General features: G+C 29.5%; 3 protein-coding genes across 3 annotated transcripts; 2 read left to right on the top strand and 1 right to left on the bottom strand.

Moving 5' to 3' along the window:
- The first annotated feature begins 253 nt into the window (after positions 1 to 253).
- On the top strand, positions 254 to 7,026 carry LOC123292601 (protein stum). The gene is made up of 7 exons (XM_044873315.1): positions 254 to 401; positions 4,394 to 4,520; positions 4,584 to 4,936; positions 5,975 to 6,113; positions 6,175 to 6,301; positions 6,544 to 6,738; positions 6,886 to 7,026. Exons 1-7 carry the CDS (start codon positions 325 to 327, stop codon positions 6,996 to 6,998), a joined length of 1,131 nt encoding a protein of 376 aa, XP_044729250.1. The 5' UTR covers positions 254 to 324; the 3' UTR covers positions 6,999 to 7,026.
- Positions 7,027 to 10,903: 3,877 nt separating this feature from the next.
- Positions 10,904 to 14,718, bottom strand: LOC123291452 (ADP-ribosylation factor-like protein 2). The gene is made up of 5 exons (XM_044871749.1): positions 14,583 to 14,718; positions 14,350 to 14,460; positions 11,552 to 11,714; positions 11,380 to 11,460; positions 10,904 to 11,157 (listed from the first exon to the last, which is right to left on the bottom strand). Exons 1-5 carry the CDS (start codon positions 14,645 to 14,647, stop codon positions 11,023 to 11,025), a joined length of 555 nt encoding a protein of 184 aa, XP_044727684.1. The 5' UTR covers positions 14,648 to 14,718; the 3' UTR covers positions 10,904 to 11,022.
- Positions 12,149 to 14,308, top strand: LOC123291451 (putative uncharacterized protein DDB_G0282499). The gene is made up of 2 exons (XM_044871748.1): positions 12,149 to 12,474; positions 12,902 to 14,308. Exons 1-2 carry the CDS (start codon positions 12,249 to 12,251, stop codon positions 14,263 to 14,265), a joined length of 1,590 nt encoding a protein of 529 aa, XP_044727683.1. The 5' UTR covers positions 12,149 to 12,248; the 3' UTR covers positions 14,266 to 14,308.
- Positions 14,719 to 15,587: the final 869 nt, after the last annotated feature.

Genomic DNA, 15,587 nt, shown 5'->3' with positions numbered 1-15,587 from the left:
TTACAATACTTTATTTAGTCATTCATATGAAGTCCGAGGTTATTAGGAACGTGAATTTAAATATGCGACGGCTTTAAGTGAATGGTGGCATTTACATTAAATAACTGCTTTAACAATTTTAACTTCTAAATTATTAAAAAACTTATACTTAAATTTAAAAATTTGTTTTTTTGGAAATAAAATTAAATCTATTGCTTAAAATTTAGTGACACAATTTTTTTTTTCTTTTTTAATCAAACACCAATTTAAATAAATTTTTTCTAACCGGATTTTTAAAACACAATCAAACTGGTAAATATCACAGCACAAAAAAATGGATATAAAATGGAACATCGAACTATTTATGTTCTTCCTATACCTGAATCAAATCACTTGCAGAAAAAAAGTGTTAACGGACACAGGTACAAAAGAAAAAAGCTTCATTTGAATTCTATTAGCATTTTTGTAGTTTTTTTTATATGTAAGGAATTTTTTATTAATTATTTTCGATGAACTAAAGCTTTCAAATTAAACCATTGGCAATACATCTCAAAATTTTTAATTCATGATGACTTTGAAAAAAAAAACGACACAAAAAAATTATTGGCGGTGGGGTTGAAAAAACAAATTTCGAAAAATTATTTAAGCAAAATGGGATAATAAATGGTTTACAGTTGTATAGAAAATTTTGTGATTGATACTTGTTATTAATTTTCTTGCGACGCGTCACCGATATTTTCGATTTTACCACAATGACTGTAAAATCTTTAAAAAAAACATCAAAAATGAAATTTTGAGCAAGTTAAGCATAACTTTAAATATTAATCATAAGATTGACCAAATACGTAACTGCAAACTACGTAAACTGCAAACTGCCTGTTTTTTTTTTTTTTTAAATATGTTATTTTCAGATCGCACAATAAAAGTAATTTTAACAAAATGCATAATAAGCCCATAAAAAATTAAGTTTAAAGCTTTAATAATAACTTTTAATCTAAAGAAAAAATATTATATGTGCTTTCAATTAAAATTAAACCAATTTTAATTTTAAAAGAAGCCATTCATTTTTCTCCCCCAACGTAGGGTGTAAACTTAAAAGCAAACATTTAATTATTTTTTATTAATTTTATTATTTATAACGACAGTGACAGTTATATCCGAATAAAGAATTTGAGGTCCAAGAGCAAAATATTTTCTGAGAGCTCTCATGCGAATTGAAGCATTTTGCGACTGAAGGCTGTTTTATAAATTTACGACCCTCCAGCGGGGCCATCCTTTATTAACAGCGTTTTGTTTGCCCATATCATACTGCCTAAATTAGGTGACACTAACAAATAATAATAAATCGTCTACTGTTGGCACTTAACTGAAAACGGAATATTTAAGCCAAAGAAAACCAAAAATGTCTCAATACAATCCCGAATCGACGATTTTCAGTGTACGAAAATTTCTGAAATTTTTTTATAGGTAAAGTAATATATGTCTAGGGGAGATATTTGTTAATTTTTTAATTGAAATCCTCCTATTTAAGCTATTAAGAAACAGGATACCTAATTGTAAAACTGGACGCCTAAACAAAAAGCAGGATTCACTTTCTAAAAGGAAGACGTGTATTTTCTTGTGGAATATGTTCAGTTAGCCACATTATTGTAAACTTTTTCATTTTTGAATATTCTATTCAACAACGGAGTCAAAATTTTGTGTGTGTCATCATCTGCTTAACATAGCGATTTACGTACCAGCTCGAAGGAAATATCAGGTTATACTTCAAAATTTCCCCGTATACAAAAAAAAGTTTTTTTAAGAAAAGATTATATTATCATAGAATGCAATATGTTATTTATTATGTTTGTCGCAAAATTGGTACAACGCAGGCTTATGCGGGACATCTAGTACCTAATCACTCTGTACAGAGGTAAAATCGAAAATATATATTAACGATTGGTATATTTCAAATATATTCAAGGTTATACAAGAAATATCGTTGTATAAAAGAATTCGTTTGAAATATGAAAAGAAACATAACAACGTTGTAAAAGAAAATGACCAAAGCTTAAAAATATTATGTCACATATTATAAAAACTTTTACACGATCACGCAATTTTTGAGTTACCTACCTACCACCACCCACTAAATAGTAGTCGAATAAATAATTATAATTTATATAATAAAAAAACTTATAGAAAAGTTGTTTTTAGCAAGAAAAAACGCTTTAGTCTTCCAATAGTCATTATCTGACGATATACAAAATCATAACAGACCGTGATGGATCAATACTTTATGGTTTAGTAAATTGATATATTTGATTTGAGAAATTATAGTAAAGTTTTTCTTTTCTTGGCTGACAATGACAATAATTTATTGACTGTTAAATTTGTTGTAGAGCCTTGAAAAAAACCCAATTGAGGTCGAAACGCTGGCAAATAAAAACTAATAAAATACACTCCATTTGTGTCCTGTATTCCCAAGAAAACAAAAACTTATTAACTTCCAAGGACAGAGACAACGTTATTCATTATAGTAAAGTTTATTCTGCATCTTTATGGTAAGAGCCATAACCAGCCCACTGTTTGAGCAAAGGCGTCCCCTAATAGTTGACAATTTACTCTGTCTTTGACCTCGCGCCTTTCGTTTTGAGTTATCTTGACCACCGACGAACAGGCGGGCGTACGGACAGACGGACAGTTGGAAACTGACTAATTAGATGATTTTATAAACTTCTATACCAAAAATTTGTTCGTATCATCGATATTTCTAAGCGTTACAAACTTGGGATTACAATTAGTATCCCTTGATAAATATATCATATACACAGGGTATAAAAACATTAGCATGAGGTTTTAATAGGTAAACTTTTTACTTATTAGTATAAGGAAATCAGAAAATCCAGAAAAATCCAAATCCATTCACTATAATTGGGTTCTGAGGTAAAAACCTAATATTACTGGACTAAAGATATTTAAAAAAATTTTCTTAGAAGTTGAATTGAATAAAATTAATCAATAATTTCTTATCAATGGTATAACGGATTGAAAAATTTTCAAGAATTTTTCAGCTTAGAATTTTATTTTCTTTGTCACTGTATTAATAGCTCTAGATATGTAAATGATAATGTCACAATTCATGATAATATCACACTTTATTTAACAACGTATCGTTCTAATGATACGGACAATGACCTCTAGTGTATATGAAGATCACATTTCTCTGCCAACCCTAAAAAAGGCATGTTTGAGCCTTGAAATGCCAAAATACTCTTGGCTTTCATTTTGAAGAACCGAGGCCAATTGAATTTATCAATTTTAAAATTTTGACTTCATATATTTCATTGGGCAGTTCTGTCGCCTATCACTCATCGCCCGTCACTTTGGTGTGAATTAACTATAACTATACAAAATGGCAACATCAAAAATTTTTAATAAGTATTTTAGGAAAATAGTAGGTAGATCGCTTACAAAGAAATTTGAAACTTGACGTATAGTAAAAATAAATGTTTCCTGAATGGACAAGCATACAACTGTCCCAACTTTGATTAAAAAATTGATTTTTGACACTCATATCAAAAAAGCTTATTCGCCTTGAGAATATTTCAAAGAATTAGTGGTAATTTAAAATCAATAATTTACATTTTCTTGTAAACCATCCATATATTTATGATGAGTCATAAAAACGGATACATTTCGTGCGGCCTCAAGTTCATTATAGAATACTTTTCTTTCGTTTGTAGGTAGTTACTCACACCTTATTTGCGAAATGTTTGATACATTAGTAAATAAAAAGTAAATCATATAATTTTTTATTCTTATTAATTATATGAACAATGAAAATTATACATCAACTTTTATTTAACCTTGCTTGCAATAAATGGGTGCAATTTGGTTTCCACCTACGATTTCAATTATATTATAGTAGCTGCGCCCCGCGGTGTTACCCGCGACTAAAAGAGCTTTTGAGAGTTTTTATTGTTACTGTGTAAATTAATCAAGATTTTATGAGAAAAATGCGCAAAAAATTTATTTCACGAACTTTTACAAAATCCTTTAAAACACACGGTTCCTGTATGCTATCCCATAGAAGTCATTTTCTGACCCCTAGACTACCACTACCTAAAAAAGCATGTTGATTCTTTGCAAAATTAAAACAATTCTATTCTACGGGAACCATATATTTTACCGGGATAATAAGCCTATTCGCTATTCCTATAATCTATCTATGTTTAAATTACAAAAGTGGGCCTTGATTCCATCAAGCGTGTAATTTATTTTTGCTCCGACAAAGCCTAGAGCTAGTATTATTATAAAATAATTTTCAATTAATTGTTAGAACATTTTAAGAGCCAGATTACCTACTTAGAGTGCCTATCTCTTATCAAATATAGCGTATCTTTTTAACAATGTTGTAATTTTTTTAAAGGTTGCCGTCTTCAAATGCTACTCACAATGCAGATTCAACAACCGAGGATGAAAGCAATAAAAAATCATTTTGTGGAAGAATATTTAGCTGCTGTAAATTTCCCGCTTTTTGCTCGAAATGTCGAAAGGTATTACCTATTGTATTCATCTCAAAAAAAAGTGAGTAATCAATATTTTAAAATTTTCCATAGAATACTTCGGATATGGATTCAAGACCAGAAAACGCAAAAGTTTCTCGTGGCTGTTTAAGTTGTTGTCGAAAAACTTCTGAGGATGGATCTGTGGAATCTGAACCAATAGTTGCAGATCATCGGCGATCTGATGCTTCAGATAGAAGTCAAGGACATGCATCAACAAACTCAGAACAAAGAACTTGTTGTATGAAATTTAAAGATGTGATTTGTTGTTCAAGAAAAAATAAAGTTAGTGATTTAAGCAATCGACCGAAAGGCTGTTGTGCTGGTTTTTCATGTTGTAGAAGAAAATCAAACGATGAAAATTGGGCAGAAAGAAGAGATAGTATATTAAGTGATGCACCTCCAAGGTAAGAAATATTCTGCCATGAAATTTTCATTTCCTATCACTTCTATTTTTTTAACTAAAACTAAGCTCTTATAGGCTATCCGAAAGTAAACGAGCTGTATTGAAAACAAAACTGAAACTAGTATCGCAATGAGTATTCGTGATATTAAATTGATTGAGAGATAATATTATATCGCTTAATGAATATCCCATGTAATTATCCACTAATCAATAAATATTGCTATTAATTTGGTTTGAAGATCCTCTTATGTGCGTTATCATATTAGACATCAGAGATGTAAATATCATTATTGGTCAGTCGAGACAATAGAAAGTTGGCAAGTGCTTCACATAGCTAACAAATCTCGTAAAATCTCTGAAAATAACGCGTGATATTAAATTCGGTTATTCCACTTTCTAAAATATCATAAAAGTAATATAAATTTAAGTATCAAATGGGTAATAAATACCTATTGGTTCTAGCACTCTTCAATTGAACTTGTGTTTTATGTGAACGTGCCCTTAAAATACGAATTTTCTAAAAATTTTGGCAGTTTTGGCAACAGTTATTGGCAGTTCAAATTTCCGAAAGTGTAAACATCTCCAAATCTGTGTTTTCTAAATACAGTTTTTGATTTCGTTTATCCAAATTTTCTCCTCAATTAATTTGTTTTTGGCAATCATTTTTTGTAAAATTTATCATTCTTTACAAAAAGTCTCTTTTTAAAAAGTTAGAGAGATGTAACGCTCTTAAAATTGGAACATGCAATATTCCAATAAATTTTTATCAAAAGGGAGCCAATCATATTACATGCTGTTCAAAAATGGGCATTTCGGCGATTCTACTAATGTATTTGATTGGAAAGTAAGTTTTTTTAGCATTCTAAAAACAAAAATACGATCCCTAGAAATCTTAGCCAATACCTCACCCTGCCCTTTTATTAACGAAGGTGACAAACGTTTATCTTCCAAAACTTTCATGCCCAGAATGTTAAATTTGTACAGACATATTTTTTAATGTGACAGTAAACATTTTCACTAATTGAAGCATTATTTACAGAAAATGTTGTTCGGGAGGTTGTTGGCCATTCTGTAGAAGAAAATCTCAAGATTCCAGTACTGAACCAGATAGTAGAAGAACATCTATGTTAGATAAGAAAAAAAGTTTATCACCATCGACAATACAGCCACCAACAGAGGTACAATTAATTAATCTTTTTATCTAAGTAAACAAAAAATGAATAATATTTATCTTTACAGAAAAGAAAACCTGCATTAGATGAAAGTCTTGTAGAACACACTTCAGAAATGAGAGGAGCTATACCCGTCTTACCTATTCCTTTGGCATGGATTTGTTTAATATTAAATTGTATTCTTCCGGGAGTAGGTGAGTTTTTTTACTCGAATTAAAATTAGTACAGTACCTACTTCTTGTAATACGACTAATCCGCCCACTAATTCATTTCTAAAATCTGACACGTCGTTACAAGAAAATAAAAAATCAGTTTGGCAAATTTTTGTACTTTGTTTGAAAAACTGAGGATTGAGCTGAGAAGGAAATAGATTACCTTTACACTTGGATCAAATAATTAATATATATTCTGTTTTTTTTTTTTTTTTATATTTTAGGTACAATTTTAAGTGGAATTTTTTGTTTATGTTTCGGAAAACCAAGATTTTCTGTTCATGATGGTGCTCGTGCACGACTGGGCTCCTTTATTATTAATTTAATCGTAGGTGTTGCTCAAATGTTTTGTGTATTATTTTGCTTGGTTGGTTGGGGTTGGTCTATATGGTGGGGCGTTATTATGCTGAAAGTAGCAAGTAAGTTCACAGCTATGCTCTTATTTTAATTTAATTTTATCTCATTCATAAATTTTATGACCCCCGCCCCCTTATTCCCTTGGTTATATTTTTTTAAATCGTTTTGAAAAACACATTTGGAACTAATAAATTGCGAATTTTTTAAAGGAAAACACAAAAGAACGAAACCAATTGACCCAGATATGGAAGAAAATGATCGTGTACCAACTGCTACAAATGCAAACCATAATGGACCAGATGTTGAACGGGGTAGATCGTAACAACAATTATAAATAGAATAAATATAATAGAACGAATATGGAAATTTTTTTTAGATAATAGTTTATTTTTTTAACTTGAATATAATATTAGTAACAAATAAGTAAATGATTTATGGGCCTAATTGAAACAGAACATCACTTTGATATATCATCTCGTATAACTTCTCTAATTTTACAAATGAATTTTTTAAACTAAGCTTAACGGAAAAAGCTGCGAATTTTTAGCGTCATGTCACTGTCACAGTTTTATAATAATTGTATTATAAAGCTGTGGTCACTAATTATATTAGTAATCTTATAAATCACTTCACAACTAATAATAATAATCTGTCTTCCGATATTGTTTCATTTAAGATTTATAATAATTACAATAAATGATATTTTAATACGCTTTTGTAATATATAATTCTATAAAATTTTTAATTTAATACATAGAGCAAGATGTCAACATATCTTTAAACATAATACATTTGGCTCCTGCTCTAATAATAATCTTGGTAGAATCAGACAAGGTATGCTTTTATGAAAGGCAGGAGTAGGATGGGGACATTCTCGTACTCTCTCACACGGTACCCAGTCACCGCCATATTGTTTATGTCATAATTGTTGACAGTAAATATGTAAAAAAATTATTAAACAAATAAACCAACTTGACAGTTCGAATGTAAACAAACAATCAAAATGGCGGTAACTGGGTACCGGGTGAGAGAGATTACCGAGAGTGAGAGCATCCACCACCCTACGCCTACCTGCACAAAGAGCATACCTTGTCTGATTCTACCAAGATAATAATATTATTTGTACACGAGCGTTTTGACAGGAAATTTTGATTTTGACATCCAATCACATAATCGCATCAATGAATGTTTTTCAGGAGTCCTCAATTACAGCTCCGATTTTGTTTTTTTTTTTTTTCAAAATGATTCTTTTTGTATATTATTTAAAATCAGAAACATTTCAGATGGGGGAAATAATCTGGAGGGGTAAAAGGCAATGTCGCGACTGATATATCGACGCCCTGCCTGAATTGATAATGATGGAAGTTTGAAATTTCGAGAAGATATTTATTGATTTTATACTGTAAATGTCACATAAGAAAATATTTTTCGAAATTCAATCCCCTAAAAGGAGGAAATAGAAGATGAAAGTTTGTATGAAAATATATATAAACCGCCATTTTTGAATTCACTACTTAACCGATTTTAAAAACTCTTTCGTCTATATAATACTACATTATCAGAGTGTGGTATGGCCGAATTTTCTTTTAAAAATTATTAGGGAACCGGACTAAAAGTTACAATTTATTAATAGCGAACAAAAGTTAATAGAATTGATGGCTATAACGTGGAAAACTACTAGTTATTTATATTGTTTAAACAATATTTGTACAACTTATATAAAAGATTCATTTTTGCGTGATTTTGTTCCACAAAAAATTTTAATTTAATAGCAATAAAAATTGATTTTAACTTTTAGTGCAGAATCCTAACTTTTTTGAAAATAAAATAAATTAATTTGAAAATAGTATTACCATACACCAATCTTTGATCAGACCACAAGAGGTTGAGAAATTAACAAGAAAAAGTAAAAAAATTTTTAATATATGCTAAATAGAAATTTTCCTATAATTTCAATTAATTCCAATTTCCAAATTTTGTATTTGTAATAATACATGTTTTACCTAGGGTTAGATGTATGTAATTAACTCATTCATTTGGAAATTTATTTTCAGAGTTTACTTGAAGTTTTGATTTATTGAACGAATTTGGTCTTTCAAAATTTTCATTAAAATATATAATAAATAACTAGCTCAACCCGTGAAGAATTCCGTAGTGCGGTACCCACGGTTAATCAGTTCTGTTGTTTAAGTTAGTATTATGAGAACATGTTTTAAAAATATTTCAAATTGAAATATATTCACCTAAGCAACATTACTTTTTATTTTGTTGTTGTTGCATTGTTTGAGATTTAAAATCTCAATCTTAAGAGAAGCGGCACATATTTAGACCCTGTGTCTATTTTTTATCATTAGCCAGCACGATAAACTAAAAGAGAAAAGAAAAACTTTCTGTATTCTGATTAAAGAATCTGTAGGTGGTAATGTTATTTTCTCGGCTCTCGGCTCGTTAATCAGACATAAACGAATGAACCAACCAAACATATTTTCCAACCGTCAATGATTCCTCTAGAATATTTAAACCTTTAAACCGAAATATTAAACTTTGGAGACGAGTATTATAAACCGTAATATAACATAAATTTGAAAACAATAATTAATTTCGTATATTCTATAGCACAAATTAAGTAGATAAGCAAACAGTTACTAATGACCAAATAATAAAAAATAAATCTTACTAACAACAGTGTATAGTTTTATGTTAATTACAAACAATTTTACAGTGTAAATAGTAAATATACATATATAATAAAAAGAAAATCATATTAAAATAATATATTAGTAAAACAAATTTTTTATTTAGAATATTTTATACAAAAATTGTTAAAACAAATATGTAGAAAGATAAAATTTAATCGTTATCCATTAAATTATTTTAAAATGTATTTTAACAAATTCAACAATAAACATCAAATACAAGAAACTTTTTTTTCATATTACCCCAACGCTTTATTTGACCTCAACCTCACGATAGCGGTTAATATAAAGATATTACACCGTCAGCTTATCAGCAACGTGCGTTTATCGTGATTACCCAACACACCGTTTATACTACGTGCATTTTTAAAGTGGACGCTCTTTCTGTTAATTTAGTACCGGTTCTGTATATTTTTTCTTTAGAAAAAATTTTTAAGACACAAAGAAAAGAAAGCATTCACCGAAACACGAAAATCTTTTATCTAGAGAAGGGTAAAACACATTCATGTAATATAAGGGACATTTAATGCTAGTGACATTACTTGTTATATAGAATTAATTTATTATATAGAAAATTTATATTTTACAAGTATGCTAGTGACATTATTATCTTGCCTTTTCAAGAATGATTTTAATCATAGAACTACACAACGAGACCAAACATAGCTGGCAGAATCGAAAAATTAGTCAACGTAATGGTAGAAATTATCTTTACCACTAGCGTCACTAGTTTTCCTTTTGCAACACAGACATAGAGAATGCACTGTACGTTCCTCTAACTGTACAGTAAATAAAAGCAGAAATTTATTAGAAAAACAATTATATAAGATGGTCAGTTGATATTCTCTGTGTATATGCTACAGAAAGAAATAGGTATTGGAAGTCTATACGGCCAATTTCTTGAAGATTTTGCATAAACCATTCTCTATATCTATGTTTTGCAACAAAGTGCATTGCACGAAATAAGTACGGACACATACGAACAAACAAACAAAATACTACAATAAATGTGTCATATTTTTAAAATCAAACTCACCCCTTACATTCGCTCCATTATCCCGGTGCAAAAGAAATACTACCGACATCTCTAATTCGAAACCATTTTGTTTACGTTGATTTCGGCCGCCTTCTCTAGTCTCCATGATTTCATTGCTAAACTGTAGCAAATGATATTACTTATTTCTTATTATCATTAAATCATTATAGATGTCACGTATGTCGTTGGTAATAGTGTTATCTGTTATATCTAAATAGATAGCACTATTACTATTGTTTTTGAATTATCGTGCTTTCAGACAGACAATCGGGTGATTTAATGAACACCTATAGCAAAATTTTAATTATAGGATCAACCTTTTTAAAGTGTTACATGGTATAAAAATTTACACCAAAAACAATTTACGTCAAAACACTATTTAAGTTATTAACAAAAATTAATTTATTATATAGAAAATTTATATTTTACAAGTATAACAAAAATATTATAAATTAAAAAATGATTGATAAATAAATGTTAGAAACACAAAAATGAATATAATTTTTTACTTGTCCAGCTATTGAAAATGGATCATTTTCTTAGCCGAAAATATTAATGACGTACAATACGAAGTGTAAAATTTGTTAAATGCTTACTAAAATGACCATTTTGAATTAATCTAAAGTGAAAATTCTAGCTGCAATATCATCTATCAACCAATCGATTCCATACAGTAAATTTTCCCCATTGACTGCACTGCACCAAATGATTTGCCAATGATGTGTTTTAATACCATCTAGATCCAACGCCTAAAAAACACAATAATGGAATCGAAATGAAAGCTGGAACTACTTTAAATTAATTATGATAATCAGTAAAATCTATCAGTAATTTACACTGTGTTCTAAATAATATAATCTCGGTTGTTGAAATAAAATTTTTTTGTCAAAAATGGAAAGATCGCAAATAAGTTTTATAACTGTTTTAATGCGATTTTTCAAAACAAACCGAATTGTTTATTATATACCTACCTTTTTTATTTCCTCTGCCGACAAAGCACCTGGTAAATCTTGTTTATTTGCGAATACTAATAACGTAGCACTAGCCAGTCTCTGAAAAACAATTATTAAAATTAAAACCCAAATTTAAAATTTGAATAAATAATCAATTATCTTGAAAAGCTTAGGTGCACATAATTTTTACCTCTTCCAATAACAAAGAATGTAATTCTTCCCGGCAATCATCCAATCTACGTTTATCAGCACTATCCACTACCCAAATTAAACCATCAGTGCATTCGAAATAATTTCGCCAATAGGATCGTAGTGACTTCTGCCCTCCAACATCCCACATATTTAATTTAAATCTGTAAAAAAAGTCTATAATGATAATCTCATAAACATTAAAACATCCCAATTATATCGAGCAAATTAATTAATAATTTAAGTATTTAGGTAATCAAGTCAGACAATCATCTATTTTTCTTAAAGTCGGAATACCACCGAGGCACACAACTTTAGAGTTTATTTCGACGAAGCGGTACCTCAAGTACAATTTGAAATACGAGGTTCAAGTTTCACTTGGACGTCAAATTGATTGGTGAGTACTTCCATTACCAAAATTTAACAAAACCAAGTAAAATGAACCATAGAATTTTCGATTTGAACTGCGTAAATCTTCAATTTTCGAACGGCCATCTCCCTGGCTATATGATTTCGTCAAAGCTAACTCAATACATTTTGAAAGTACAAATGGCAATCAAGATAGTTTAGAAACATTTGTTGTAAATAAACAAAAATGTTCTTTTGTCATATTTGATAAAATATACATTTCGTTTAGCTCAAATAATTTCGGCATACAAATACAAAATTTCCAGTGATACTGATCTAAATACTATTTAATGGATAGCAGAAACAAAAATAAAAATCGTAGACAGAAAAATAAAAATAAGAAACCATATTCATGGAAAATCATCAATCGACTTGTCGAATCAACTTCAGATCAAGATAGTGACGGTACAACTGGAAGTGTAGGTGGTGAACGAATTCGTGATAGCAGCCATTGTTCAACCACAGCTGAATTGAGTAAAAAGTCAACTGACAGCATTCCAACTGTTATTTCAAACGGTACAAAATGTCAAATTTATTCAAAATAAAATTTAAGCAAAAATTTCATTGCACGATATTTGAAAATTTTAGATGAAAACACAATTTTCGGAGCAACAATTTGAGAATATTCAATAAGAATTTTTAATCGTAATGAAAATAGATTTGAGTTTTCGAAAAACAGGACCTCGACCCTTCCCAGAAAATTGTATATAAACAAAATTTGGCAAAAAAATTTTGTTTGAAATTTTTTTATTAAATGCGTTTACTAAAATCAAAGTATTATTTCTCGATATAAACATGCGTGTAAATTATCGGTCCAGGTTAAGATTTTCGTTTGAAGCAATAATTGTACACCCTTTTCCAGTCTAGATCTCTATACTTAAATAATTTATTGCACTTAAATGGTTTTATTAGAAATTTTTAAATGTTTGTTTTTTTTTTTTAGAAAAAGAATCATCGAGTCATGCTTCCGATAGTGGACAAAAAACTGAAAAAGAAAAAAATACACAAAAACTCGTAACACAAAATGGTGAGAAAAAGAAGAAACGTGGAAAAAATGATAAGAAACCAAATTATATTCATAAAAATAATGATAAAGTAAATTCTGTGATAAATGCATTATTAGTGGCAGCTCTCTTAATTGTATCTGGATTAGCAAGTGGCCATTACATTGCATCACATTCCCAAACAAAATTAGTATCACCATCAATCCCCCCACCACCAAGAGTGTCAACAACAATACTAAATCATTATGTGAACAAAACCATTGAAATGTATCAAAAATTACTTGAAGAGAATAACGTGCTGCGTGAGAAGATACAGACTTTACAGAATAATTTAGAAAGTCAAGCCACTGATAATGATGAAAATAGACGAAAAATGAAAAATTTTGAGGATATTGAAAATGATATCATACAAGGAATATTAAAATATATTGAAAAAGAGACTAATGACAACGTTAATAACAATAATTACAATAATGTAGATAAAAAATCAATAAATGAAATTCCAAATCCTAATCTAAAAAATAATATCCATACAATAACAAAAGATGAAGATGAATTTAATCAGATGATAGAAAAAGGAAAATTTTTACAGCGTCGCTTAAAAAGGAAAAAATTTATAAAGGATGAAAATATTGCAAAGAATGAAAAGGTAAAAAATAATCAAGAGAATTGTAATGGAAATGATGCGTTCTTAAATGAAAAGGAACGAGTAAAAGAAATATTAATAGACGCTGATCATGTTACGCATACAGTTTGTAGTGAACCAAATTTAAATCACGAACCGAAACGTGATAGCACAAACAAATGTAAAATCAATAAAAATAATGGTTATGTAAATAATATACGAAAAATATTTGAGCCAGATACGAAACCATCAAATATTATGTTGGACAACCAGCAATCTAAATCCATTGTGACTCAATACGGTAAAAAAGAAACACCAAGCGAAAAAAATAAAGAAAATTATTCACTAGATGGAACATGTTCGATACACGACAAACCAGCTGTCCTCAAAACGTCTAACGAATTAATTGGGCCTAAATGCACATCTAACGAGTTGATTGGTCCTAAATGCACATCTACAGAATTAATTGGACCTAAACGCTCATCTAACGAATTAATTGGACCTAAATGTTACAGTGAAGAATTTGAGCTCGAATCACAATATTTGAATGACACAAAAGCTGATATTCGTAGCTCAAAAAGAAAAGCAAAAAATCGATCTAATGAAGGAACTAGCCGGATTCGAAAGAAAATTAAACCACCACATGATACAAACATAACAGACGAGTTGATTTTATGATACTACAAATTCTATAGTTAAATAAAATTTCATACTAAAAACTCAATTCATTGTTTTTATTAAAGTATTTAGAACAAGACTTACCCTCGATGTTCTAAGGTTTTTATATTAAATCCAAGTGTTGGGGAAATAGTGTCGATTTCTTCCCCATTGAATCTTTTTAAAATTGTAGTCTTTCCAGCATTGTCGAGGCCACTAATTTTTGAATGTTAAGAAAAAAATACAATATTTAAAATTTTTTTTGAAGGTTATGTTTGTCTGTGTTTGTCCAAGTATTTATCGTGTTGGTTTTATGTTTGTTTTTAAATAAAGGATACAGCATTAAAATTCTCATTTCTTTTTCTTTTTGTTTCATTTTCTTCAGAATTGTTAAAAGTCCCATATTTTTAATTCAAAAATAATATATTTAGAAAGAACTGAATTATACATTTACATAAACACATTAGTTTGACGTTTATCAATAAGCAGGGCCGTAATATCTATTAAATACATAAACATAAACCAATGCAAAGGTGTGATGATTCGAGATTGTTTTTAACGTGCATATGTTATGAATGTTTTATTTTTTGTAAAAAATGAGAATAAAAAATCATTTGAATCTAGCCAAGAAAAAATTCTGTAGGCCTCCGAAAATTTTTGTTTCAATATAGTCTTGAACTCTTTGAGTATTCGAAAAACAATAGAAGCTTCCAAATTAATAGGTCACATACAGGGCCGAAACTTGAGTTAGAGAGGCCCCGAGGTGTAACAAAATGTTTGCTCCACAGATAAAAATTACTGTATTTTGTACATTATATTTATATTATCCCATTTGTATTATTATTAAGGTTCAGCTTCCGAAGTAGTAACAGAGACAGTTAGAAACATTAGAAGTTCTGTACACGCATTCGGATAACTGACGACGATGACGCATTATGAATGATCAATTTCCCCTTTACAAGCAAGGGGCCATGTGTGAAGCACCAGGGCACTGCCCAGTTGTCCCATTATAGTTCCAGCTGTAGCCACAGGGGAGAAAAATCAAAGATACAGAAAACAGAATATAAATTATAAGAAAATAAATCAAAACATCCCTCTTTGCTATAAAAAGACAAAAAGTGAGGAATGTTTGCGTTATTTCTACTCGTGCGAGTTAAAGTATACTAACTTTATACTTTCTTTTTTGTGCGAAAAAATTAATTAAACCATTGCAAAATTATTGAGGCTTTCTTCGCACAAAAATAAAATGTTTGATCAGTTGATGAACCAACGAGAGCAAGAATAGGCGAGAGTTGCTAGCTTCTAAAGATTATCTGCGTGACACCCTGTTTAACTATCAAAGA

This window comes from Chrysoperla carnea, chromosome 2, assembly GCF_905475395.1.
Source record: "Chrysoperla carnea chromosome 2, inChrCarn1.1, whole genome shotgun sequence".
NCBI lineage: Eukaryota > Metazoa > Arthropoda > Insecta > Neuroptera > Chrysopidae > Chrysoperla > Chrysoperla carnea.
The sequence above is the reverse complement of the archived record's forward strand: the minus strand, read 5'-3'. Positions and strand labels throughout refer to the sequence as shown.

Excerpts from the sequence above, each read along its gene's own strand:
- LOC123291451 (XM_044871748.1), top strand. The coding sequence starts at position 12,249 with ATGGATAGCAGAAACAAAAATAAAAATCGTAGACAGAAAAATAAAAAT. Across the intron at positions 12,475-12,901 it reads TCCAACTGTTATTTCAAACG|AAAAAGAATCATCGAGTCAT; the intron begins GTACAAAATGTC and ends TTTTTTTTTTAG.
- LOC123291452 (XM_044871749.1), bottom strand. The coding sequence starts at position 14,647 with ATGGGACTTTTAACAATTCTGAAGAAAATGAAACAAAAAGAAAAAGAA. Across the intron at positions 11,715-14,349 it reads AAAACCTTAGAACATCGAGG|ATTTAAATTAAATATGTGGG; the intron begins GTAAGTCTTGTT and ends CTTTTTTTACAG. Across the intron at positions 11,461-11,551 it reads ATTCTTTGTTATTGGAAGAG|AGACTGGCTAGTGCTACGTT; the intron begins GTAAAAATTATG and ends ATTGTTTTTCAG.
- LOC123292601 (XM_044873315.1), top strand. The coding sequence starts at position 325 with ATGGAACATCGAACTATTTATGTTCTTCCTATACCTGAATCAAATCAC. Across the intron at positions 4,521-4,583 it reads TTTGCTCGAAATGTCGAAAG|AATACTTCGGATATGGATTC; the intron begins GTATTACCTATT and ends AATTTTCCATAG. Across the intron at positions 6,739-6,885 it reads TATTATGCTGAAAGTAGCAA|GAAAACACAAAAGAACGAAA; the intron begins GTAAGTTCACAG and ends AATTTTTTAAAG.